We start from the raw sequence: 27,968 nt of genomic DNA, 5'->3' as shown, positions 1-27,968 counted from the left end.
TTTTCCGAGTTGGCAGAGCAACACAGGCACGAGATGACAAAAGCAGTAAACTCCAACTTCCCGGCATTCCCAGCCATTTCCAAGTCGGCTCCTCAAGACAAAAAGGCAGAATTCCCTTTCCAAAGAGCTGCTGCACAGCAGAGCTCTGTGCCAGCAGCCTCCTCCAGGCTCCATTAGCTCGGTAATGTGGTGCTGCTGTTCCCGGGGACACTGCAGCCTCTCAGGTTGCATTTGACATTCTGGTGACCTCCTGGAATTCCTCCTCTCACTGCTGGCCATGGATCCAGAGCCTTCACGGGGAGGTGGCAGCTCAGGGGTGGCACTGACACAGCCACAGCCACAGCCCAGGGAATGGCACTGACACAGCCACAGCCCAGGGGTGGCACTGCCACAGCCACAGCCCAGGGAATGGCACTGACACAGCCACAGCCCAGGGGTGGCACTGCCACAGCCACAGCCCAGGGAATGGCACTGACACAGCCACAGCCCAGGGGTGGCACTGCCACAGCCACAGCCCAGGGAATGGCACTGACACAGCCACAGCCCAGGGGTGGCACTGCCACAGCCACAGCCCAGGGGTGGCACTGACACAGCCACAGCCACAGCTCTGGGGTGGCACTGCCACAGCCACAACCCAAATTTAACCTTCACCTCCCCAAGGCCAGCGACCCAAACCCCCTGAATCACACCCAGCATTTCCAATGAATTTGTTCATCCCATCAGCCTGGAGTTCACCCCCATTTCCCCAGGATTTGCACAATCCACACCTAAAGCTCAAAACACAACTGATATTTCTTTACCTGCAACAGAACTGATCACTACAATACAAAAAAAGAAGAAAACGTTTTATTGATGTTGTAATATGGGAGAGATTTAGAAAAACATACCTAGAACTCCCTGGATAAGGAAACACAATATCAAAATAGGCCAGTTAGTAGAACAAAACAAATCCTCTCCAATAAGTTTCAAGTAATGCAATCATAAAAGAATTTGGCTAAAAAGTAACTCTTTACTCTGAGATGTTTTTCTGTAATAGTCCTCTAAGAAACTAAAGGAAAGCAGCAGCAGATCTGTTTAACTACAGACACATATTTAGTAAATATATTAAGGGTATTTCTATATAAAAGCTGCCCTGCACATCCATCACTGGAGCCTCCGTGTGGCCTCTTCAATCCTACAAGACTCTGCCCAAAAAGGGAGAAAAAAGGAGATAAACAGAACTCTACTGTCAAAAAGGGGCCTGGAGGGGCAGCTGGGGGAGCCCAGCACAAAGCAGAGAACTCTGACTTCAGTCCTCATTTTTCAGGAATAGGGAGAGTCAGTTTGGCTTTTCTGCACCAGGATGCCACATTCCCACTCAGTGGTTATCAGCAGAGGCTTTTAACAAGAACACTGAGGTCAGCACTCACTGGTGCTCAGCTGGAACAGCCCTGCTTGTTATCAGGCTCATTTTTCAGTGACTTCCCTTGAACAGTACCAAATTTCATCCTCTTTTTTTCACAAAACTTCCTTGTGGAAACATCACCCTTCAGTTAGAAATGAAGCCTTGTTGCATGGGGAGATGGCAGCAATTAAAAATTCTCCTTTCATTAATCCTCACTATCTGCATCTTCCCCTACAAATAAGATTAAAGCCCATCATTTACAGGTCAGACTTCCACGAGCTGGTGGCTGAAAATCCAATACCTGAACTGCCTGGTGTGCAGCTCAATGAGCTGCTCAGTCCCACCCTAATGAAGGCCTAATGAGGAATGAAATGATGCAGCTTTGGGATCAAACTGCTGCTCCCCAAACCAGGCTGCTCCAGTCCCACTCTTCAGCCTGCAGGAGTCAGCATTAAACATTCAGGAACAATTTGGGAGGAGATGGGGAAAGGAGTGTTAGTGTTTGGATGGAAAACCGGATTTTTAAAGTCTTGTAAAAGCAAAGGCACTAAATCTTAAGCTTATATATTAAATAAAGGCTGTAACTTGGCCAGCCAAGTTACAAGAGACACCTAAACACCTTCCTTGGTGTGTCACAGCACATCCTGCTCAGCCAGCGTGACAAATCAGCCACTTTCTCCTAACCATTAAGGGACATGCACAGCTACAACACTCAGCTCCTCTGCACAGTTTATTTTTAACCATCCCATGAGAGTTCAAGTTCAAGGATCAGCTGGAGTTTCTGGGTATAGGCCCTGCTTTAACAAGTGGTCAATCAGACATTAAAATAATTTCACCTCTATGTCATCATTTTGACAGTTTTAAAAGATGCTCTACACCTTTTATCCACCTCACCAAAAGAAGTGTCAGGCCTGAGACACCATAGCCCTGGTTTAGTGTTTTATGAGAAGAAAATGCTTCAGCTTTGTGAGTTGTTTCCTGTTTGGAGGCTGTAACTGCAGCTCCATGATTAACTGAATGTCACCATGAAGCCCTGAAGGCTCCCAGTCCCACCAGCACAGCACCCATTCAGGAGCAGCTCAGCAAACCAGGCCCTGCCTCATGCGGATGATCTGGAGCAGAGCAGCCTGGACATCTTCATCCATGTGGCCCTGGAGGAGCAAACATCATCACAAACACTGAAAATGTCCCCAAGCATCACCCACCCACTGCCAGCACCAGGAGACCCTTCAGCATCACCCCAAAGCCTTAACTCGTGGCTGTTCTCACCACTCTGGGACACCCTGAAATACTGCAGGGATCCTGGGGTTTTCTTCCCTCGTGGACCTCTCTGACACAGCATTTTCCTTTATGAAAACATCATGTGGGAGAAAAGGACTGTCCCAAACCGTTCCTAGATTCCTGACTGCCTGGGCTGAAGCAGAATCAGGAACATGCTCACCCCAGTAAGACTGAGCCACGGTAAGGGTTGGGTTTGTGGTTGGATCAGTCTGCTCTAAATTAAAACTCTCCACATGGAAACAAGCACTTGATGCTGGTTTCAGCCTCACTTGAGGTCACAGCATGATGGAATATGCTGGGCTGGCAGGGACAGCCATACCTGGACAGCGCTGAGCAGATGAGTTCGATACACCGAAACCACCTCCTGGTGCTGCCGCTTGGCATCCTAGGGAACAACAGGGACAGCAGGTGAACTCCTCACACTTCTGACTTCTGCTTTCCCAACAGCCCTTTGCCAACTCTGTGCACTTGGTTTTGGGCACTGCCAGACCAGCCTCAGCTGAATTGCCATCCAATTTCCAAATGTAAAGCTTTATCCCCTCCCCTCAGCAAGAAAAAAGTCACTTCTCTTTTCCTGCACAGCTACCAGGAGCTGAGATCACAGAATCACAGAATATCCTGAGTTGGAAAGGATCACCAAAGCCCAACTCCTGGCCCTGCACTTTTATTTCATCACCAGCATCAGCTATTTGGTTAAAACCACCCAACTTAAGAACACTTTCCCTTATAAGATTCAACCCTGCAAATACTCTGACAGGTGTACTTGTAAATCTGTGCAGGGGTAGGAGAACTCTGCTCAGACAGAGCTTTAATGATGAGCTTTACTGAAGTCACAGGGGCCACAAAAATGTGCACAAAATCCCAGAATTCAAGACGTGTCCCCTGCTCTGTCAGTGCTTCATGATAAATAACACACTAAGGGCTGGCAGGCAAAGGAACACAACTCAAAGCCATGAAGAAATTACCACCTCACCCTTTGAGGGTGAGAAAAATACACGTTTGGGCTTCTCTAAGAAAATCCTAAAGCTGAGCTTGCATTCAGAAATGGTCTTGGCAGGACTGCAGCAGAGTATCTCAAAAACAAATTCTCTCACTTTGCTTATATCCTTTTTATCTGGAAAAGCTGCCAAGTGTTGCAGCTCCAACTGCAGAAGCAGAAAAAAAATTAAAAAAAAAAAAAAGAGAAGCAAGAACTCAGGGGAAAAAAAAAACCCTAAAATAATGGATACTGCACTTGTGAAGTGCAATGCTGCAGCCACACCCCCTGCTCCAGCGGGCACATCCAGCTTTCCCTGTTTATACAAGGAATTAAGCAATGCTACTGCACATCAGACAACACCTTGTGTGAGCACTTACAGCCAGCTGCTGCTGGAGTGTTTTCACTTGGCTCTGGAGCAGTTCCACCTGCTGGTTGTGCCTCTTGGAGGGGATCCCAGTGGTGTATGTCAGCTGGGACAGGCCGTTGAGAGCCTGCTTTAGCCGCTCCACGTCATTCAGCAGCTCTGTTATCTTAAAAAAAAAAAAAAACAGGGAAAAACATCATTTAGAGATGTCTCACTGAAAGCTATTCTTTAACATTCTTTCAAGTCTGATGAAGCCCAGCAAGCTTTGAAGGGTCTTAGTCCCAGCTTGCTAAGAAAGGAATTTATTTGCCTGGTTTCCCATTGTGCTTCCTGGCACTGGGAGGTGTCAGGAACAGACCCTGCAGGTCAGCAGTGACAGAAGTGACTGGAAAAAGTGAGGATCTAAGGATATTCCAGGTGTAACTTCCAGGAAGAACAGTGAACCTTTAGAAGGCAAGTCAGAGATGCCCAACAAACACAGCTCCAGTGGAAGGAGTTGATACCCCCAGAAGCTTGAAGCTTTAATAGAATTTAAATACTACACAATTATCCAAAACATACATGGGATTGCAAAAACTTTGCACAGTGCAAAACCAGGACTCCATCTGGTTTGGGCCAGCCCTGGGTACCTAATGCTCAGCACAAAGTGGTGCTGCAACCCCTCAGGAGCTGCATTTGCAGCCCAGCCCTTCAATGCTGAGCTGAGAACACCAGCAGCACAAACCCCACATCCCACCTTGTTGTCCTTGGCTTCCACCTGCTTGGCAGACTCCTGGATTCTCTTCTGCAGGTCAATGATGGTTGTCAGCGATTTGTCACACCTTTCCTTCTGGTCCTTGATCTCCTGCTCGATGCTGCAGCTCCTCAGCTGGAGCAGCTCCTTCTCGTCCTTGAGGGACATCTCACTCCTCCTGGCCTGCAGAGCCTCCTCACACGCCTGCTCGTACTTCTGGCTCATGCTGGCCAGGTGCCCAGCCATGCTGCTGACCTGAGCCTCCAGGGCACTCTTCATGGAGCTGTACTCTGCCATGGCCACCACCTCCTGGCCCTGCAGCTCTGCCAAGGCCTGCTGGCTCTGCTGCAGCTCTGCCTGCAGCCTCAGCACCTCCTGGCTCTTTGCTTGGCTCTCTGCCTCCTTCTCCTGCAGGCTGCTTTTGATGGCTGCGATTTCTCCTTCCAGCAATTCCTTCAGCTGGGTGTGCTCCACCAGAGGCACTGAGGATTTCCTCAGATCAGCCAGCTCCTGCTGCAGCTCCCCAGCTCGGAGCATTTCCTTGCCATAACTCTCCTCCTTCCTGCTCAGGGCTTCCTTCAGCTCCTCCACGGTGTGACCCAGAGCCTCCCTGAGAGCATCCATGTGCTCTGCCGGCTGCTGCTGAGCCAGGGGCTGGCTGGCCTTGTCCTGCTGCTCCTCCTGCCCCTCCTGCCCCGTGCACCTCCTCAGCAGAGCCCTGAGCTGCCCGTTGAGCTCCTCCATCCTGGAGGCACACAGCCTCTCCAGCTCGTGGGATTTCTCCGCCAGGATGTAGTTCTGCTGCAGGTCGTTCTGGATGGACACCACTCCAGCCCTGAGCTTCTCGTTCTCCTCTCTGCACCTCTGGGCTTCCTCCTCGCTTTCTCTGCACCTCTGCTCGTGCTCCTGCAGCTTTGCCCTCAATTCCTTCACTGTGTTTTCAAAGCTCTGCTCTCTGTCCTGAAAGGAGGCGACCGGGGCGTATTTGGACTTGATGCACTCTTGAATTGTGTCCAGCTCCTTCTTCTGGGCTTCAATTTCTGCGTGCAGCTGTGAGATCTCATCTTGCCCCCTCTTATGCTCAGCCCTAATGGCAGCATTGTTCTCCTGCAGCTCCTGCACGCTTTTATTTAAAGCATTTACTGTCGTTTCGTGATCTTTTAAACTTATATACTCGGTTTTTAATTGGTTCTGCAAGACTTTCACCTTACTTTTCAAAGCTCCATTTTCCTCATTTACCCTCAGGAACTCCTGCTTTATCTCTCCAATTTTCCCCTTCAGATCTGACAGCTCCCCATTGGTCTTCTCCAGGGTGTTGTTGAGGACAGTTTTAACCTCCTCGTGGGTGGTAGCCAGGACATACTGATCCCTCAGGGTCTCCCTCAAGCCTGTGTTCTCAGCCACCAGCTTGCCCACTTTTGCATGCTCATCATCATATTTCTTCTGAAGCTCAGCAAGCTGCTTTTCAAGCTCAATCCCATTAGATTTTAAAGCCTCCACCTCTTTCTTGTGCTGCTCTGGAGACAAGTACTCAGCTTGGAAGTGGCTGATATTCTCACTTAAGTCGTTCTTCTCTGCCAGCAACTTTTCAGCTTCTGCTTTGCTTTCATTGTACTTCTTTGTTATTTCAAAAAGCTTTTTTGTCAGGTCACCCACAGCCAGATCGTTTGTTTTCTTCAACTCTTCATGAATTTTTAAAGGCACATTCTGGCTTTTAATTTCAGTTTTTAGCATTTGCACTTGCTGCTTCAGCACCTTGTTATCAGCCTGCAATCTTTCAAGCTCCTTCTGCAGAGTCTCATTCTTCTGTGATAGCTCAGAAATTGCCTTCCCCAGCTCCTCCTTCCTCTGCTCAAACCCACTCCTCATCTGCTCGTGCTCTTCTGGCTTCACACGCTGAGCCAGCTGAGCTCTCTGACTCTCAGATTCCCTCTGTAAAAGCACAACCTCTGCCTGCAGCTTCTCCAGCTCCCCTTCCACCTCCGCTAATCTCCTCGCCTTCTCGTTCACCTCGTTTGACAGCAAACCCTTCATGCTCTCAAAGCTCTCTGCGCTCACTGACTGAGCCAATTTGGCTGCTGTCTCTCTGAGCTGCCCTTCCAACTCCGTGACATTCCTGCCCCTTTTATCTCTCTCCATCTCCAACTTGGCAAGTTCCTTCTGCAACCTTTTGTTTTCCTCCACCAGCCTTCCCTCGTCCCTCTGGAATTCTGCCACCAGCAATTCATTCTGCTTGATCTGGTTCCTCAGTTTCCCCACCTCAGCTGAGGCTCCCTCGTATTTGGTTTTCATCTCCCTGAGCTGCTCCTTGAGCTCCTCTGTCACCTTGGAGCTTCCTGAGGCCACCTCGTTGCTCAGGTGGTCCTTCAGAGCCAGGAAGTGGCTTTGCATTTGCTTCACTTTGCCTTCAGAGTCGAACATTCTCTTCTGCACATCCTTCAGAGCATCCTCCAGCTGTCTGATCTGCCCGTCAGACTCTGCCTTGGTTCTCTCACACTCGGATGCCAAAGCCTTGCATTCCGAGGCCTTCAGGGACAGCTCCCTCTGCAGCTTGCTGATCTCTTCCTTGGCTGCTCCAAAGCAGCTCCTCAGGTTGTCAAGTTCTTTCTTTAAAGTTTCCTTCTCTGAACTGGGTGATTGGGTAGGCAGGGAGAGCTCCAGGGGCCTCAGCATAGACCTGGACTGAAGGGAAATTGGCACAAAAAATACATGGTCACAACGCTGAAAAGTCACTTACTCGTGTTTATTATTGATTATTTAATATGGGAACTGTCATATAGAGAACTGTCTACAATCCAGGTTGATCTGAGAACAACTGGTACAACAGATTTTTTTTTTTTTAAATCACATCAAATTATTCTTGCCCATATTAGAGAACAGGTATTTCAGCTTTTAACAGCAAAAACCTTGAATACAGTTCCACATTATTGCTTCCCAATCCTGGAATGGTGTGGGATGGGAGAGATCTTAAAGTCCATCTTGTTCCACCCCAGCCATGGCAGGGACACCTTCCACTGTCCCAGGCTGCTCCAAGCCCTGTCCAGCCTGGCCTGGGACATTCCAGGGATCCAGGGCCTTCCTACCCTTCCAGGGGACAATCCCTTCCCAAAATCCCACCTAAAGCTAAACCCTGGGGTGCAGGTATGGTGTATTCATTCCACTGCCCTTGTTCTGCGTTCATATTTAATCACTCATCTGCCAGAACCAATTTAATTTATTAAGATATTGCTCCCATCCCTCAAGCGTGTGAAAATGATTGGATAAGGAATCAGAACACAGAATGTCATGGTTAACAGACCCTTCTTGCTGGGCAGAGTGAGGAATGCAGTCATTTGGAATTCTAGAAGGGTTTGTGTTGGAAGTGTTACCAAATGGACCTTAAAGACCATCTCGTTCCACCCCAAGGGTCTGGTGGGTTTTGTTTATACCTAATAAACAAAATGGGAAATACCATACAGCAGGCAGGAAAATTAAATCTTCTGAACACTAACTGGATTTAAATTAGATAAATACTATGGAGATGAAGCCCCAGTTTACCCTGTGCTGTAAAACACGTTTAGGAGAGCTCCTGACAGAGCCAGCAGCTCCCAGCATTTACAGCCCTGTCACAGACAGGACTCTAGAGGGCACCCACAGTTAAAAATAAACAAGGAAAAGCAAGGATTCCTCCAAATTGTGTGTTCAGAAGCAATGCTCAATAAACACACACGTTTATCTTTCCCAGCACAACTATCTCAGAATTCCTTCCAGTGGTAAAATATTTATTACCTGGGATTCCACTGCAAATGCTTGGCCTTGTTTGAGTAATAAATCTTCTTTTCCTGGATTTTCAAAGCAAACAACGTTTAGGCTCTGGTGAAAAACAGTACACAACCCCAAGAACACTGATTTTCCTGATTTTCCTTATTCTGGTCACTGGGGCAGCACTAGGCTGAAGGCTGGTGTTTAAGCACTTGGTATTAAAACAACTTCTACTTAATTAAGCCCCACAGGAAGGCTGGCCAAAGCCCTCCAAAGGAGGAGGAGAAAAGTGGTTTGCCAGGCTGGTTCTGGTCCTGCAGAAGGGTCACAGCTGGCACCTTGCCCAGCAGGAAAAGCATCCTGCACTCCACAGCCACGACAGCTCCTGCCAGGCAGCCAAACACTCCAAACAGCCTTTCATCTGTCAAGAGCCCTTATGTGACACAAGTGCAAGGTCTGCAGCTGGGCTGGATGCAGCAGGCTCCCCTCCTGCCAAGGGGATCATTTCTCACACAAGTGTGAGCTCAGGTCGTGTGCCCAAAGCCAAACCTGCAGCTCTGAGCCCAACACAGCTTCTGCCCTCAGCCAGGCAGGAGCATCGCTTGGGCTGGAGGGATGGAAAAGGCAGCTCCATTGGGAGCAAGGATCCTGCTCAGCTCGTTTTTTGTGTTATCAGAGGACACAGCAGAGTCCCCAGGCACGTTTCCCAAGGCCAGGCACTCCTGGGAGATCAATCAGTGGGGCTCTGGCAGTTCCTACAGACACAGCTCTGCTCAGAGGGCTCAGGGCTGGACACGAGGTGTGGCTGCATTTCACACCAGCAATGGGAAGAGATGACCAAAAACCCTCTTTGTCCATGAATTCCAATACTGCATCATGCACACAAGCTTTAACAATTAACTCAAGAATTAACTGTACTTACTATTTCCAAAGTTACCTCCAGACCCTGCAGAGTCACCCTAAAAATCAAACAGCAAGAAACAAAAGTAAGGCTGAAAACTCATTTCAAATTTTTGCTCTGTGTCAAACTAGGGATGAAGGGGAAGGGAAAGCTTTTACAGTGAGATAACCACTCAGCACTTTCAGCAATTTATAATGCTGAAGTATTTCCTACTGTAAATACCAATTGCTGTATCACATTTCAAATCACTCAACATACTTCATAATACTTGAGTTTAGCTTTGAGAGCTTCAATAGTCCTTAAACTTTCTTCCTGCTGCTTTTCCTTGGTGGTCAGGATTTTCTTCAACTCATCTTTCTGAAAGAGAAGGAGTGCCACATAGCCAAAGCCACAAGAATGGACAGATTTATAAGACCACAAGCACCTTTTTCAGGAGTTTAGGCAGAGCTTCAACCAAGATGAGCACCGAAAAATCCCTAATTTTTGGATTCTGAAGTTCTTCCTCAAGACTGCTCCTCTGCAGGAGGAGTCTTGAAGAATGAGTCAAGAATATGCACCAAGATAATCTGCTGGTGTTTAATTAATTCATATTTGTTAGTCCTGCATTACTGAAAGTCACTAAAGAGATGCTTAATAGTATAAGTATGTTTAATATCCTAAGTGTGCTTTAGAGGAGCCATGGGAATGATATGTTATTTGTAGCAAGAGAAATGCTGTGGAGCTGCATGAACTCATCCAGAGCAGTAGATATTCCATTTAGCATTTTTTAGGTAGCTTTTAAGTAATGCATTTAACACTGCAGAGGAAATACAAGAGAGAGTTGCTTCCCCTACTCCCCAGTCCTGCTCCACCTGCAGGTGACACATCCTACCTCATTCTCAAGATCATCTGCAAACATTTGCTCCTGCAAAAACAACAACAAAAAAATCCCCCCAAATGATTTTCTCAGTGATGTTCAAGGGGTTCATACACAGTTCATCAGCTGACAAATCCACCCAGGTTCTAATGCTCCCCTGCCAGTTTCCCACATCCTAATTCCATGTGCTTTCCTTGCTACTTCTGTCGGCACCTGGTGGTTATTTTAGCTTTCCAGCCAGGTATTCCAAGGCTTGGTTTACCTCACTGAGCTGCAGCTGTAACCCACTGATTCTGTCCAGCAGCATCCTCTGCTCCTCCTGCACTTCTCTCATTCGATCTTTCAAATCTTGGTTTTCCAGTTCCAAGTCCTTAAAAGTCAAATATTAAATGAAAAAAAAAATATAATGAAAACCCTCGACACTACACATTTTGGGAAAGGTAAAGACTTTGAACCAACAGTTCTGACAGCCATGAAGATTCCAAGCCCTGCCTAACCTTTTGAAAACTGCAGTGACATGGGAATGAGATGGGAAAATTAATGCTGGTTAGTAGAACAATTATGGCAGATTATTTTTAGTATGACACAAACATCCATCTCTTGAGAATGTTAAAATAATTAATCTTCCTGATTTGTGACTGATTTTACTGCAGAGGCAGAAGGTTAAGAGGTAGGAAAGGTTAACACAGGGACACTTGCAACTGTTCATTACACAAAAAGGTGCAATTTTTTCCTGAAAAAAGTCTACAACTCATCTGCATAATTGCCACACCGCACATCGTGCAATTAGGTTTTAAATAAACAATCTATGACCTTTGTTGATGGGATCACCAGTGCTCACTTGAGTAGCTCAGCTTGTGTTTAGTGCCTGTGGGAATTCCCAGGGACTCTCCCCACCCACCTGAGCGTTGGGTTCCTTCTGGAGCAGCTGGGCACTGAGCTCCTCCTGTGCTCCATAGCCTCGGCCCCACTTCTGGGACACGCTGGTGACCTGGCAGGAGAAGAGTCCCTCAGATCCCTGCTGTGCCCTGGGCCCAGCCCAGCCTCCCTCCCCAGTTCCCATTCCCACAGGGGTCACCATGACCTCACCCCACACCAATGGGAGCCTTGGCCAAACCCTAATCCTCAAATCCACCCCATGGAATAGTTTCCAACCAGAAGCAGCCACACCATCTGATTACAGAGGGGACCTTCTCAGCCACTGATGGAGCTCAGAAAATTCAGAGAATAGTGATGTTGTTCTGTGTCACAGCACAATCCTGACCCCCCTCTCAACACCACAGTGATAAATGGCATCAGGAGGTACCTTCTGCTCAGCCTGCCCTCTCTTCACACTGCCTCTTCCTAAAAAAGCACCACAAAAAGAGGAGGTTACAAAAGGCATTTCATTCAGATTCATGGAACAGTGCAGCACATTCAGTTAATTCAGTCCCCTTTCCACCCTGGGAGAGCATTTCAAAAAATAGCTCAGCATGCCCCCAATTAATCAAACATGGAAACATTCACAAGTTTTTCTATAGAATAAAGGCTATTTATTTCCATAAAATAAAGGCTAAATAGCTCCCTGATAAATACTGTTAAGCCCTTAAGGCATCAGAGCCTGCATTCCCCTTAAAAGCTTTCCTAAAACCTAACAACCCCAAAAGTGTCTTTCCCCTCCCAAACAGGCAGTTTATGACCTTTGTAGTCAAAGGAGCTCAGCTGAACTCCCAAACAGCTCCTGGAGACACAGGAGTAGGGAGACAATTCCACCCAAAGGAAAGTGTTGTCCAGGTTCCTCCTACCTTTGCCAGAGTCCTCAACGGCAGCTTTTATTAAAGCCAAAATGTCAATATTGTCCCCAATTCTGGCATAGTAAGCACAGTCATGCCCAAGGCCATCAGTCAAACCAACATCAGCACCATTCCTGAGCAACACCTCCACGGCATCCTTGCAGCCATATTCACAGCCTAACATTAGGGCAGTCCTGGGATGGGGAGAGAGATGGGATTGAGACCTCCAGGGATCCCACAGAGCATCATTTACATAGCTAACCCCTGGTACATCCACATCTAATCACAGAAACTCCAGCCAAGGCACCCTTCCTCTGTCCAGAGAGGAAACAGCTTTCAAAAGTCACTTAGGCAGTGTTTAAATATTTGTGCAAAAGCAAACAACCCCACCATAACAGCAGTATTTCCACGAAAGCAGCACAGTCATGCTGCCTTGGAGAGCCACCCAGTGTTTGGAGAACTCCCACAGCTTTGGTTTCCTCTCAGATATAAATCTCAATAGACACAACAAACACCAGTCAAGGAGTTTAGACAAAGTCTGGAGAGGGGGGTGCCTGGGAGCCCTGGCAGTGCTTCCCAAACACTTCCCAACTGCAGGACATGCAATGTGAAGTAGCCAGGCTTTGTCCCATGGCAGCCTCACATCATGGAGGAATTCTCCAAGGAATAAGTGGCAAAAGAAGAAGCTACAAATAGAAATTCCCTCCCCTGACCCCAGGAATAAACACCTCAAGGTCCCTTGGGAGCTCCAACAGATTCAGCACTTCTTTCCAGAGCACCACTTTCGCTGTGGCCCATTTTGCACAGTGATCCCAAAGGCTGCTCTGGACAGACAAACCCTTCACCCAGCCAAGTGCAGGAGCAGCAAGAAAGGCCAGGTTGATCTGCAGTGTGCCAGATCCACCACAGAACTAAACCCCAGGTTCTCTCCCCCCAGACTGAGCACATTTGCTCAGCCAAGGGGCAGCTTTCCTCCCCATGCCAGCAGCATTCCTCACCTGTTCTGCTTGTCCCTGGCATTGACATCTGCCCCCCTGTCGATGAGCAGCTGGCACACCGTGGGGCGACACATCTGAGTGGCCAGCACCAGGGGTGTCCTGCCGTCCTGGGGACAAGGGACAGGGTGAGGGGAGGGGGCAGGGGGAGCCCAGCAGGGTGTGCAGGAGGAGGGGAGGAGCTCCTTACCCCATCCTTGGAGTTGACAGCAGCGCCATGGTCACACAGCAGCTGGATGCTGGCAGAGCAGTCAGACATGGCTGTGCAGGGCAGGGAGGGAGGGAGGGAGGTTAGCTGGGGGAGCAGCTGGGGAAGGAAGCACCACACACCTCCCTGGGCTATCTGATTCACCAAAATGCCCTCAACTGAGTCACAGCCTGACAAGGCTGCAGGGCTCAGCTCTAGCATCACCCAGAGAAATCAAATGTTGCTGTTCCAGACTCTGCAGCTTAAGGAGGGTGAGAAAACCCAGAGTAAAGGTGTCTCAACCTGCTCTCAGCCCTGCCCTAAAACTCTGCTCATGATACTTGAAATTTTTACTACAAAATTCACTCAGAAGATTCTCTCAGACCTACAACCTCCACTAACACTGTTAAGTTTGTATTGAGGACAAAAATGTCATGACAATACAAAACACTCTCTCCTACTACAGTCACCAAATTAAAAGAGAAGAATTCAGCCCATCTGAAAGGAAATCTTCATTTCATATACAGCTACCAGCAAAGCAAACCCCTTCACCTGCATCATGAAGAGCAGTTCTTCCCTGGAGATCCACATTCTCTGTTGGACAATTGTACTGTTAAAATAAACAACCCCAGTTAGCCACTAGAATTCAGACTGCATTTAAAACATCAGCTGTTTGAGGTTTGTATTAAAGCAAAAAAATGTGATTTAAGGAAAATGATGCAAGTTTGGAGCTTACAAACACAGTGACAGATATGAAAGAAAGAGCTCTGGGTCTGTGCATTTTAGGGCTCTAAACACAATGACCAAAAGGTGTAAAAGAAAGTTAAGACTGTGCAAAGAAATTGCACAATTCATTACACTTTCCCAGACAATGGGCCATTTATATCTTCACGGAGACATGCAGCAAATAAAAGTTTAAAAGCACCCATTAAAAATTACAAAAAAAAAATTTCTTCACAAGGCACAAACTACAACTTGATTTGATTGTTTATGAAAAGATTAAGGGAAAAAATTTATTTTCTTTATTTTAGCACTCTTTCAGCCACAACCTGGTATTTAACATGAAAGTCTTTTCCCTGTGACTCATTTTTTAAAAAGAATCAAAATGGTTAGGAAAGAAATCATATATTCCAGTTTTGAATCAGTTTATTTAAAACCACCTTTTTCCCCTCAATATAAGAGCTATAAGAGACAATTTATTTTCAGTACCTGCAAGAGCTTCTGCAAACACAGGGCATGGCCATACTTTGCAGCCAAATGCAGGGCGTTTCTGCCTAAAAACAGAGCAACAGCAGTTCAGGGGTTGGTTGGGATGAACTTCTGATGAATATTCACAGCATTTTAGATCCAACAGCTCCTGTGTGTCAGTGCCCCCAGTTCTGCTCCTTCTGTAAGTGGCATCTCCTGTCTACACCTTTCTTATTTTAGTGAATCTTCAGTCAACAATGAGAGCTCCTTTCTGAAATTAATCTCAACACTGCAGCTGACTCCACACAAGCATTTAAAAAATAAACTCTCACATGAGAGCAGGAGGCTGAGTTATCTCTGTAAATTCTCTTGTTTTCAGCTTCACATTAAATCTATTAAATTCTGAGGTAATAATCTGAATATTAGCAACTGTGTAAGACCTTCCACAAACTCTGCTATCACACAAGGAAATCTGGAAGGTACAGATGAACTCTGAGTTTTGAGGCTCAGCTGGGAACACAAACACCTCCCACATCATTCCATCTGCATCCTCACCTCAAGCTCATTTTAAACTGCTCTTATCCTGTTGTTCTCAGCCAGAAATGCTGATCTCACCAGTGGGTCTGGAGCACATTATAAACACAATTACTGCAGCACAAACCCACATTCCTCAAGCTCTGCTGCATTCATGAATTCCACGACAGGTCATGACCAGTTTCCTCAAGTCCAGCAACAAGTCACACAAATAATCCATGTTTTGCCAGCTACAGAAAGAAGGAAGAGCTGTGCTGTGGCTCAGTTTAACTCTCCAGCAGAATGAAACCCAGATGAGAACATTTTCAGGCTGCCTGTGAGGAAACCCACCTGCAGCATCAGTGGCTGTGATATCAACTCCATGCACGAGGATAGTGTTCAAGCAATCCAGGTTTCCCTTTGATGCCACAACATGGAATCTGAAAAAGAGAAAGGATCTTGCTTAGGCACAGCTGGTTTGTACACAAAAATGGCAATATTGGCCAGGAAAGCCAAACCAACAGCTGTGTAAGGAAAGCATTGCAGGGCCAGCTCTGGACAGCATCCAAAGTTAAGGGTTCTGCAGATATTACCTCAAGGAATTAGGCTACTTTCTTGAGAAGCAATCATTTACCTGGATCACTGAACCAGGTGAAATACCAGTGTGGTTCCAATTTCTCTTTAATACTCAAGCCTGGCAAGAACAAGTCTTTAAACACTGATCTTCACTTGGAAATGAAGATTGTTTGAGACTTTCCCATTCCAGCCAGCTGGACTTCCAGTTCAGTAAAGCCAGATTTTGGGGAAGTACTACATAGATTTCTGTATTCAAAAAGGCTTCTAGAGCAGCTGGAACAAGATTTCCAGCAGCTTCCCCCCACCATTCTGGAGGTCACTTACGCAGATCTCCCCTCCACATCCAGCTTGGTAGGACTGACCCCCTTCTTGGCCAGGATGGACGAGACCTTCTCCACATCTCCCCTCTCAGCTGCCTTCATTAACCTGTCATCGTACTTGTTCCAGTCTGGGTTCACCTAGGAGAGACAATTCCACAGGTGAGCTTCTGGAGCACCATTGAGCAGCCCAGGGCTGAGCCACAGTGCAAATGGGACACAGCAAATCCAGCCTGGTTACAAACAGTGCTGCACCCACCAGCACCTTCGGAGTTATTTACACAACACCCCTGGGACATTGCTGCTGGTATTCAATGTACAGAGTGCTGGGACAGCCTGGTTAAGCCACTTTGGTCCTAGAGGAGACATTTAGGATCAAACTTCTTTGGTTTTCCTCATTCTGCTTCAGTTTGCCTTGGCTCAGTTTTCATATTTCAACGACAAATGGATGCACTAAAAACACGCTCCAGGCCATGGCTTTTCCTGGCTGTGCCAGACTGGTCAGTGGGTCATAAATTACCTAAGAGTGATATTTAAGGGGAGAACATCTACTGAGCTGCAAAGAAAGAAATTCAAAGTTGATAGTCTTAAACTGCCTGCAGTTCCCAAAGCACTGCTGAGGGCAGAGAAAGGACAAGTCAGTTATAAATAGACCACAACCCATTCAGCCCCAGACAGTCAGCACCCCCCACTCTTCCCTTGTTTACTTCAAATTTAGAATTTCAGGCCCCAGGCCAAGCCTCCCACCCCAAAATGCACAGCTTGCTCTCTTCCCTGCCAGACCATCCCATCTGGGCTTCTCAGGAGCTGGTCTGTGACAGAAACATCACATCCAAGCTGGACATCGATGACTTGATATTCAAGAAGCTTTTAACAGAAGCACAAGGCTTCCAAAGGAGTATTATATTCCAAATAGGAATATTATATTCAAATCTAACTCTGCACTGCAAAAGAATTTGCTGGTAAAGTTGAGACACAAGCAGCCTGTGGGTGCATGAAGTTATTTATCACTGTGGGTCAGAGTGATTATCCCTGAGGTTCCACATCTCAGCACATATACAACATTAAACCAGGTAACCCCAGCCCAGGGTTTGTTTGAGTAAAAGAGGGGACACAAAAAAGAACCCAAAACCCACTGCCACCACCTGCATCCACAGGGCTTTGTAAAAAGGAACTGCAGTCATGATCAGAGGAGACAGAGAGGGGATCCCATCAATCCACACAAACATCCCCAAGGGGTGTCAGAGGATGGTGCCAGACTCTGTTCAGTGGTGCCCAGGTGCATCACAGGAGTGATGGCCACAAACTAAACCACAAGGACTTCCACCTCAACATGAGGAAGAACTCCTTTCCATGAGGGTGGCAGGGCACTGGAACAGCTGCCCAGGGAGGATGTGGAGTTCTCCTCTGGAGACATCCCAACCCCACCTGGACACGTTCCTGGGTCACCTGCTCCAGGTGACCCTGCCTGTGCAGGGGGTGGCCTGGAGGATCTCCAGAGGTTCCTTCCAGCCCTAAGGACTCGGGGTGATTATCTTTACTCTGCTTTCTCACAATAAACAAGATTACAGTAATCATGAAGGCTTAGCAGCAGCTTACCCAGTGCAACACTGCTAGAAGTGACAGGAGTAATAAAAATAGAGCACTAATGAAATTAGCACCAGCGCTGCCTGGCTGAGGTGCAGCACTGACTCATCAATCAATTAACACATCCATTAGCCTAAAAGGCAAGGCAGCCTGGCCTGAGAAGTCACTGCACTGGTGACATCACCACGGCCATGTCCCTCCCCAGCCTGGCCATGCTGCCCTGCAAAGCCACCTCCTCATGCAAGGCTTAGCTTTTCCTGTCAAACACCTTAGAGACTCTGCACACACAGCATCCAGCTCTGTGCTCCCGAAATGCTCCTGGCACCTTCCCATCCTTGCAGGACAGAGGTCTCACCTCGGGTGTTCACACTGGGTTGGCATTGCTGGGTTGTACTTTGCAGCTGATGCCTGCCAGCACAAACTCACCCAAACCTACAGACAATCCCTCCAAATCCTCCCCAGCCAGTCCCCCCGCCCGTTTCATAAAACTTCTCATTAACAGAAGTATTACTTAAAAAAAGAAATAAACCAACAAATCCATCATCTTCATACTTTTCCCCTTCAGATATAACACTTCAGCAACTTGTATCCACAGCCTATGATGTACTCAATTTACAGGGGACTGGAGAGACAGGGGAAGGGGGAATCCCACTGCCAGAGGGCAGGTTAGATGGGATATTGGGAAGGAATTCTTCCCTGTGAGGGTGGGCAGGCCCTGGCACAGGGTGCCCAGAGAAGCTGTGGCTGCCCCTGGATCCCTGGAAGTGTCCAAGGCCAGGATGGACAGGGCTTGGAGCCACCTGTGACAGTGGAAGGTGTCCCTGTGATGGCAGGGGTGGAATGGATGAGCTTTAAGATCTCTTCCCACCCAAACCATACAATGATTAAATCATTCTACATTTAACAAATGCATTTCACATTTAAGGAAAAATGCTCACAGAAGAGTTGCTAAGGAGACACAACACTCATTAATTAAACAGCAACTGCTACACCACATTTCCACAACCCAAGCTTTCACATGTTTTGCAATTGCAAATCACTGCCAGGATACAAAACCTCAGCTCCAGCTCTGAGCCCTGCGATACCTACTGTGTCTTTGGCTGCACAGGAGAACCAACAAATCATGCTGAACTCTCAGCTCTGCTGCCAGCAGTGATCAGCTCCGTCACATCAGCGAGCTCACAGCGAGGAACAGCCGCTCTGCACCTCCTGCTCCATCCTTCACTTAGCTCGGCTCCCCCAGGGTGCTCTCCCCATCCTCAGCATCATCTGCAGCCTTCATACCTCTGGGGCAGCTGGCTGGCCGGAGAGGCGCGGTGTGTGCCGGACACCCGGGCTGGGCGCAGGGAAATAGAGCCCCCAGCCCGAGCATCTTGTAAACAACCCCTGGCCAGCCGCACCAGCCTGATCTATTTTCTGATAAGGCACTACTCGATAGTAAGCAATAGCTATTAATGCATTCCCGGCGTGCCCGTGGCCTGAGTCAGGGTGGCAGCGTGTGAACTCAGGGGACAGGCATGTCCCTGTTGTGCTGCAGACAGGCAAACGCTCACTTGGAATAACAAACACGCTGCTCACATTGGCTGGGAGCTGACACGAAGGAAGGTCACACTCGGCACCACTAATAACACACGAGGACTGAAATACTCCCAGGAGTAATTTTTTCCCCGTTCCACCGCGCCGCAGAGCTGAAACCAGACTCAGGCTCAGACTTCAGACAGTTACAACTGCGGAGCAGATGGAATGCGTGATCCTATTTTGACAGAAATGTAACCCATTTTAAATTAGAAAACACACATGCCTCTGCTTCAAAAAAATTCTCCTTTTACAGCACTGAAACCCTTTCTGAATAGAACCTGGTTTCAGCTTACTGCTGCTGCCAGTCTGTCTCCCAACATGTGAAACGAGAGGAGTCACAGAGGCTGTGAAAACATTAAATAGACAGCACAATGATTAACAGGAGGGAGATGGAGAGTCCCCTTTCACAAGTTTTAAATTTAAATGGAGATCTCCCAAGTGCCATATTTAGAGGAGTAGGTCAACAAGACAAGCAATGCACTGTTTTGTCTGCAGGAGAGAAACCTGGTCCAGGGCCAGGAAAACCACTTACACACACCCTGGAGGACACACACGAGAGGCTGCAAATAACCTAATAAACGGATCTTCTCAGCCAAGACCTTTGAAATCACTCACTCAGATTTGGGCAAATTCCCTCTCTCCCAGTGAGGTCTGAACTATCCCCCATCCCCTGCTCTGAGCACCAGCCTTTGCCCCACAGCATCAACATTCCCCAAAGAATGTTCCAAGACCTCTCTGCAATTAGCATCCATGTGACAAAGCCACTCCAAAAAAGTGCAGTGACTGTGTTGTCTTCTGACCAGAACCAAGCCTGTCTCCTCAAGCTAAAAACAGCTTTTTTGTGGGGGGAAATAAATGCACCTCCCAAGTGGCAGCAACAGAAAAGCCCCACTTATCCAAAATTGGTTTGATGAGAAATGTAGGTAAGACTGTGGATTCCAGGTGTACAATCTTCTCCAAAGTATTCATCCCAAAGGTTTTCCTTGTCTCCATGTGCCTCAGGAGCTGCACTCATCCTGCAGCCCCTTGTGCTGCAGATCCTCCTGAGACAGCCCTGACCACAGGATTTAGGATTGCTAAACCACATTGTCCAGCCCTGCCCAGCTGCACTCAGGCACAGAGCAGCTTCAGGAAACAAGCTGCAAACCCCCATGGATGAAATGTACTCCAAGGCAGCCAAATCCAGAGAGCTCCGAGGGTAGAACGGACTGAAATGTGCCCGTGTCGCATTCTCCTAGAGTAACCAAAGGTTGGAGTCTAATTCAGACTTCTTTTTCCAAAATTAAGACCAGAAACACCACCAGAGTGCAGCAGTGCAGATCTCTGGAGGTGCCGCATCACCCTGCACACCACAGATGGCTGGCCAAGGCTGACATTGCCCATTTTCTGTGAGCACAGAGCACCTGTTTGCCTAAGCTCTGCCTGCCAGGAATTCTCCCCAACCCCAGGTCTCCAAGGATAAGGCTGAAAGAATTGCACTGTTAACCTCCCCAGTTACTCCTCAAGTGCAGGGAAGCTTCGAGAATCCTCGACACCCTCTGGTTAGAAATTGTACAACTTCAGAGCATGGAGTAACAGGACAAGGGGGAACGGCCTCCCATCAAAAGAGAGGAGCTTTAGCTTGGTTTGGAGGAAATTCCTCCCTGTGAGGGTGGGGAGGCCCTGGCACAGGGTGCCCAGAGAAGCTGTGGCTGCCCCTGGATCCCTGGAACATCCAAGGCCAGGCTGGACAGTGTTGGAGCAGCCTGGGATAATAGAAGGTGTCCCTGCCCAGGGCAGGGGTGGCACTGGATGAGCTCAGAGGTCACCTAACCCTGTTCAGAAATACCAGCTGTACCTCAAAGCAGCTCCTAAGCCCTTCACAGAGAGCTGGGATAAAGCTGTGAAAGTGAGCCCAGCTCCTGTCACCGCAGGGCCAGGCTGATCCTGTCCCCAGCAAAGAGCCGCAGCCCCTGTAATGCCATTAGTGGGTGACATAAGAGCACAGGAGAGCAGAGAGCTGTGGTGACACTGCCAGCACAGCACAGCTCACACACCTCTCAGTGGCCTTCACAGAGCCCCAGGAGGGGTTGGAAGGGAGCTCAAAGCCCATCCATGGGCAGGGACACCTCCCACTGTCCCAGGCTGCTCCAAGCCCTGTCCAGCCTGGGATCCAGGGGCAGCCACAGCTTCTCTGGGCACCCTGGGCCAGGGATTTCCTCCCAACATCCAACGTGAAGCTCCTCTTTCAGAGCACAGGGAGCTCACACCTCCACCAGGCCACACACTTTGGCTCCCTGCTCTTTCTCCAGAGGGCAGAGTGCATTTGTCATCAAAAGCAGCGTGTGGACAGACACACCCTGCCATGTCAATGGCACAAAGTGACAAACGCTTTTGAAGTACTGTGATTTGTTTGAAAACTGCACAGAGAGAATGAAATGATTAGATTAGCAAGCCTATTTTTAAAATTGCTCCCTGCAGTGCAGGGACACCTCACTATGACCCAACTCTCCTGCAGATTTTAGCTTACCTCTAGCTGTGCAGAAAAACACTGCACACACCAGGTTAAACCAAACTGGGGCGAGTGCAAATGGCATTTTACATTTTACAAGCTTCCCAGGATATGTCTGTCTCCACATGGAAATGTTTTGGAGTGTCAGACTGCAGGAGGGAGATGCAGGGTTTAGTCTGTGAAGGGAAAACTAGACACAGGCTGAACACAAGGCTCCTGTTTCACCCAGCACCTTCTGACAGGCACCACTTTGTGTGACCACCCCGTTCACTAAAAACCCTTCAAAATAAAAAAGCCATTGAATGCCACAAAGTGGGCAAGGCTTAGTCCAAACACGGATGAAAACCAGCAGTTCCCCCAGGCCTGCTATGGTTTGGCATCGTGCTGTAAACACTCCTGTCAAAAATTCACCTGAGCAGCTGTGCTGTGCCTGGTGTTTAAACAGAGCTGCATCCTGTCTGTCACTAATGCAGGTAACAGTGTCCTAACCAAGAGCTTAAAGCAAAGCAAACAACTAAATCTCATCATGAACATTCCTGATTTTAGCCTATTCTGAAGGCATTTTCCTCCCAAGTCAGCATATCCCATCAAGATCAATGTACTAAGAATCAAGAAACAATTCAAATCTACGTCTAGTTATGTCACATGTCCAAAAATCCTCTCTAAATCACTAAACCCCCACCAAATGCCACATTTCCCTGTACAAGGAGTGACAGATCCCTCACAGCAGTGCCAGTTTCTCTTTTCCAGGCTGTGCCAGGGGAAAATCCACCAGCAGCAGCCACAAGAGCTCACAGGCTGCACTGGAAGTGTGAAAGGACTCTGCCTGCAGCCCCTGCAGGAGGCAAAGCCTGCTCAAAGAATGAAAAACAGCCCCAGTTTTGTTTTGAAACAACGTTCTTATGTCTCATGGCTAACACACAGCTCCAGAGCTCTTTATTGATAAAACAGGACTCCCAGCCTTGAGGCACAGCCTGACTTGGGCAGCAGTAGAAGTGCTCAGAGCTGCTGGGGCACTCTGGACACACAGCAGGGCCTTTGCAGCTGCATTTCCAAACTCTGCTAAGGATGTTTAACAGGACCTGGGGCCAGACTAGCACACACAGAGAACATCACACCCTGGTGCAGCCAGGAGGGCAGCACAGCTCCCACCTCCCAGGAAAGGGGAGCCCTGCCAGCCCAGGTGCTGCTGCAGCCTCCCTCATCCCACAGCAGAAATATTTCCCCTTTAAACAGGGAGAGCCAGGAGCAGGGTCAGAGTCCAGCTGCCTGTGCTGCCAGTGGGAGCAGCACAGCTCCTGCCCTCCTGGGACTGCAGGCACTGCATTAGCTGGAATTTCTGAGCTCTCAGGCAAGGCCCCATTGATCTGTGTGCTTCCATTTATTAGAGCATCAGGAATATCAGGGGTGATGAAACCTGACAGGAGTGTTGCGTTCAGCACAGGGATCAGCCCCAAGCACACGGGGAAGGGAGCAGCAAACCTCAGCCCTGCTCAGGCACCAGTGAGAGAGGAAAACAGGATCAGTGTCAGATGTTCAAGCATGTGCTTGCTAATATTAATATTTAAATACCGACAAAGTACTCCATAAGTTGCTTCTACACAAAAGGTCATATGAACTCCAAGCAGATAAGCATGGAGCTTATCTGTGTAATTATGTCTGCAAATCAGCTCAGGATATTGAACTCCCAGGCTCTCGCTGAACCTCCACTCTTTTACATATTTTTAATTGCTACATTCCAAAGTGATAAAGCATTAAAACTCCTTTCTACGGAGCCTGAAAATTGCAATGCACCTGTAAACAGGCTGCACCACAAAGCTTGTGCTGCACCACAAATTGCCCGTTGTGTTTCTCCAGCTTCACCCCAAACATCACACAAACTAAAAGCACTAATTCCACTTAACTACATGCAAATGAATCACAAAGAGATTTTTTTCCAAGAACAAACACATTAGCACGAGCCTGAATAAAGCTTCCTGGAACCAAACATGCTCCAAGGGATAACTCCAGCCAGGCCAGGAATGACATTGGAATATTACAGCGTTGAGGGTGCTTGGCTGTGCTGCCTGAAGATGCCACAGCAAAGTCACCTCAGGCTGCCCCAGGGAGGCAGGGACAGGGGACAGAGCTGCTCCAGCCAACAGCAGCAAGGCTGGAAAAATTCTGCTGAGGGCTCAGGGCACTGGGATCAGCCTGGCTGACAAACTGGTCTGTCCTTGCACAGGGCACAGTCAGGACAAACCACCACAAAAATCTCATTCGTGTACAAACTCTTGTGTGCCCCCAGCAGCACCAGGCTTTTCTTCTGTGAGTGATCTTGAATCTTTAAAGGGTTAAAATCAAGTTATCAAACACCTATTTTCCCTTCACCCCTTCAGTTCCTGACGTGTATGTGACAGCACACTGGGGCTACAAATCACTGCTGACATTTCTGCTGCTGCACATCCAAGAAGGGGCTGCTGATGAATGAGCAGATTGAAGCAGCATCCTTCATTGCCATAACAAGATGGGTCAGCCCTGAACAGGAGGTGGTACCTGCTCTCCCTGCTGCTGACAGGGCACAAGCAGATGTTTCATGGTGTGCTGGGTCACCCCACAAAGCTCCACTCCTCTCCCAGAGGAAAACTCATCCATTTAACAGAGCTGGGCAGCATCCACAGGGAGAGAAGTGTTGACACAACCTTGGAGAGGTTCAGCTGTCACTAACTGCACAGCTTGTTCAGATATTAATTTAATAATCACAGCTCATCATACCAGGGCAAGTGCTCAGGTGTCCCTTTGTTCCTTGCACAATGGTTTCCGCTAATTATACGGCAGGTTTGGTTTCTCTTAATTAAACAAAACCCAGCACCACTTTTCCCAGAGGAGAAAGGATTGGTAGGAGTTTTCACATGGTTTTTTATCTGCCCATTCCCACCAGTGCAGGTGATTCCCATCTCCTGCAGGTGCTCCAGGCAGTGCTGCTGGTTCTGTACATGGGGATCCCACTGAGCTCCATCCCATCCCTCGGGGCAGCTCATGGGGCTGCAGCTCTGCTCAAAGCACCACCAGGAACCCTCTGCTTCCCACTAATTCCAGGTGCCCCTTCCCGAAATTCCAGGCCTCATCACGAGGGACAGCAAGGTGAAAACCCCACCTAAGGAGGTAACACACCTGAGATTTAACAGAGCCTCTCCCCAGCTGTTTCCCAAGAGCTACAGAAACAAGTAGGTTGGAATCTGGGCAGCATGGGCAGTGTGTGCTGCTGCAGTCCCAATGGCATTGATTACACTAATTTTTTATTGGAAATGCTGGTGAATGAGGCACCTCCTCTGACCTGAAGGCTTTGTGCTCCACGGAATGCCACATCCAGCTTTCCAGCCTGCCCTCCTGCTAATGACAGGCATTTGTCTCACTATGCAGAGCAATGAACAGGCTGCTCAGATGATTTTCCAAGCACCACCAGCCAGCTGGAGTTGGCAAAACCAGGTAATTCCATTTTCAGGCACAGCTCTCTGGATAACTGGGGAATTGGTAATAACTAATATGGTATTTACTTTCTGCTGCTTTTTGTGGCTTCCCTCCATCACAAACCAGTAATAAAGGCAGATCCCCATCAGAAGGCACACAACTATCACCTTCACCTGGAGGAAAATTTCCAAAAGCAGGCTGGATTAGGTTTCTCTCCTCCCCCCAGGAAATAGCACTGGGTGGGGAGAGGAGAGAGGGATGAAGTTTCTCAAACAGGCCACTCTTGTACACTCCTTTTCAAGCAGGATATCTAAAGCTGCCGCTGGCAGGATTCCCACCCACTTCCCCTCCTTCCCAGCAGGAGAACACAGACCCGGCTTCATCCCATCAGCTCCCTGCTAACAGCCACCCGTGGGGATGGATTTTTCCCCCACAGAGCAGATTAAAAGTTGCTATTTGATGAGATGGTGGAGTGATCACATAACCAAACTATGTAATAAACAGGGGAAATAAGTTTATCATGGACGAAAATCCCTGTTTTAAAAGGACCTTGCTGAAAGCAATTTCCCTCCACATATTTTCGAGTAACTTCAGCTCTTAAAGGCATTAAGACTGCTCAAACCTCCTCTGAAGAGAAGGTTTATTGGAAGGGAAAAACCTCCATGCCTATTTAAAACCAAACGCAGGTGCTGTCAGTCTTTGTTGAAACTTAATTATCGGGCTAATTTGAGAATAACAAACAGCTCTAAAGTACAGGACAACTAATGAACACACAGCAGTGCCAGCCCACACATGACAAATCCTCATAACAACCTCGTGAATCACTGCTGCGCTGTGGATCCTCGGAGCTGTCATTTGCCAGGGAGTTCCGTCAGCACTCCAGAGCAGCTCCAGCTCTTCCCCACGAGCTGTTCTTGTCAGGTAACAGCGCCAGAGCCAAGGCAAAGGCGCAGGAGGATTTTAGAGATAGCCAACATCTCGAAGGACAGCTGATAAAGGCAGTGTCTCAGTCACCTCCCTGTCCCGCTATTCCTCGGTGAGTTCAGCCGAGGAGCACGGGGTAAGCTCACGGTGAACTCCCGGTGCATTCCCGGGGAGGCATTTCCCGAACAGGCACAATTAAAGGTGATTTACCGCACCAACCAACTGCCCAACACAGCTTTCTCCAGTCACAGAAACCTCCTCCCTCAACAAAAGTCATCCGCGGGGATGAATGAAGCAAAAACAAAGACCAAACAAGCCGGTGAAAGCCAGCCTAAATTTCGGAAGCCAGAGAGGAAGGCACAGACAACTGCACCGTCACAAAGGTGCATTTCCAGCAGTGCAGCCTGCCCAGCTCTGCATTCCAGCCGGGATGACCAGCGGTCACAGCTGCGGGCTCACCAGCTCTCCGAAAGCTTTCTGAGCAAATCCTCCTTCCAAAGCGCTCCGGTTTGGCCACATTAGCTCCTAGCGCAGAACAGCTCCTGTCCCTGCCCTGCACACGGACTGAGCCAGCTGCCAGCCGGGGCTCTGCTCCGCCTCCCCAGGCTTTTAGGGGGAAAAAGTGTTAATTTTCCTGGAGGCAGGAAGCGGCAGCGAAGGTTCAGGGAACCTGTTGGAGCGCAGGGAGCGCCGGGCAGCGGAGCGAGAGGCCGGGGCGGCTCGGGGAATGTGCTCAGCCCGCTCAGCCCCGCGATCCTGCCGCCAGCCCAGCTCCCGAGCCCTGCCCGCGGACCGGGGCTCTCCTGTCCCGCGGTATCAGAGCCCGTCCTCTGTGCTCTTGGGAAACACCGCTTCCCCGGGGAGCCGGGACCCTCCGTGCTCTGCCCTCCTGCAGCCGCGACTCGCCGCTCTCCGCCCCCCAAACCCCGGGAGCCCCGTGCTCTGTCCCTCCTGCAGCCGGGACTCTCCGTGTTCTGCCCCCCAAACACCGAGACCCTCCGTGTTCTGCCCCACCAAACCCCGGGACCCCCGTGCTCTGCCTCATCAAACACCGAGACCCTCCACGTTCTGCCCCACCAAACACCGGGACCCGCCCGTGCTCTGCCCCTACACGAACCGGGACCCCCGCACTCTGCCCCGCCCCAGGGCGCCCCCAGCCCCGCGGGGACCCTTCCCCGGCACCCACCACGCTGCCCCCGATGACGGCTTCGTGCTTCTTCAGGCGGGACTTGAGGCTCTTCATGGCCGGCAGGACGGGGGGCGCACACCGCCCGTCCCGCTCCCGCCGCCGCCACGGCCGGGACGCGCCGGCCCCGCCCCGCCCCGCCCACCCCCGCCGCAGCCAATCGCCGCCCGCCCGCGCGGGCTATGCGGCCAATCAGCGAGCGGAGCGGAGGGGAGGGACTTCCTCGTATTCAATGAGTGCTGCTCGTCGCGGAGCCGCCCGGCCGCCAGGGGGCGCGCTGCTGGCGGGGCAGGGCGCGCGGCGGGCTGGGCGGCGCTCTGGCCTCGAGCGGCCCCTCAGGGCACCACAGAGAGGGCGGGGCTCCCGGGGAACCGGGATAAGAACGGGGAAAAGTGCCGGTACAGGTGTACCTGGCTCTGGGGGAATCTCGCCTCCGTCCCTCTAAGGACAGAGCTCCCGGTGGCTGAGGAAGAGGTTCCGAGCCCTCCCGCTCACCTGCAGCGTGCAGTACAAACCAATGGCCGCCGTGCAAACAGCCCCCGTAATAAACACGACATTGTGCACAAAGGAATGAAGAGGCCACACAGCAGAGCTGGGCACAGGTAGCTTTTAAGCAACACAATTAACTCCAGCCTCGCTGTGAGGACTGTCCGAGTTTGAGTTCAGCTCTGCTCATCCCAAGCCTTACTGTCCTCACCCATTTTCCTTGCAGCCCCATCACACTGCACTGATGACAGAAGGTTTTAAAACTTGAGACTTAATTACAGCCCATGGGGTTGTGTTTAAGACCTTGCTTATTAGAGCTGGAACAGGGCTGTTTGATCAATGGATCTCTAATATAAGCAGAGCTGGAGGTAAATGTCACTGCGTTTTAATCAATCTGGCCCAAACCTGTTCAAACACTTGGATTACTCTATAGGTGGCCTGTTTAGGAGGAAAGAAAATGGTGCCTTTAAATATGAACT

At 49.2% G+C, this 27,968-nt stretch overlaps 1 protein-coding gene across 4 annotated transcripts; it reads right to left on the bottom strand.

Annotated features, from left to right (window-relative positions):
* Positions 1-830: 830 nt before the first annotated feature.
* UACA (uveal autoantigen with coiled-coil domains and ankyrin repeats) lies at positions 831-27,138 on the bottom strand. 4 transcript variants are annotated; one of them, XM_085070204.1, is made up of 19 exons: positions 27,004-27,138; positions 15,795-15,928; positions 15,246-15,334; positions 14,403-14,467; positions 13,746-13,803; positions 13,197-13,267; positions 13,010-13,116; positions 12,024-12,205; positions 11,546-11,583; positions 11,141-11,230; positions 10,502-10,609; positions 10,255-10,287; positions 9,642-9,740; positions 9,405-9,441; positions 8,510-8,562; positions 4,745-7,423; positions 4,022-4,174; positions 2,985-3,050; positions 831-2,535 (listed from the first exon to the last, which is right to left on the bottom strand). In XM_085070204.1, exons 1-19 carry the CDS (start codon positions 27,058-27,060, stop codon positions 2,464-2,466), a joined length of 4,191 nt encoding a protein of 1,396 aa, XP_084926330.1. In that variant the 5' UTR covers positions 27,061-27,138; the 3' UTR covers positions 831-2,463. The 4 variants fall into 4 exon arrangements, with proteins under 4 accessions (XP_084926330.1, XP_084926331.1, XP_084926332.1 ...); XM_085070205.1 differs by lacking the exon at positions 27,004-27,138 and adding an exon at positions 18,464-18,606; XM_085070206.1 differs by lacking the exon at positions 10,255-10,287.
* Positions 27,139-27,968: the final 830 nt, after the last annotated feature.

The sequence above is a fragment of the Lichenostomus cassidix genome, chromosome 10, assembly GCF_008360975.1.
Source record: "Lichenostomus cassidix isolate B80296 chromosome 10, HeHo_3.0, whole genome shotgun sequence".
NCBI classification, from domain to species: domain Eukaryota; kingdom Metazoa; phylum Chordata; class Aves; order Passeriformes; family Meliphagidae; genus Lichenostomus; species Lichenostomus cassidix.
The sequence above is the reverse complement of the archived record's forward strand: the minus strand, read 5'-3'. Positions and strand labels throughout refer to the sequence as shown.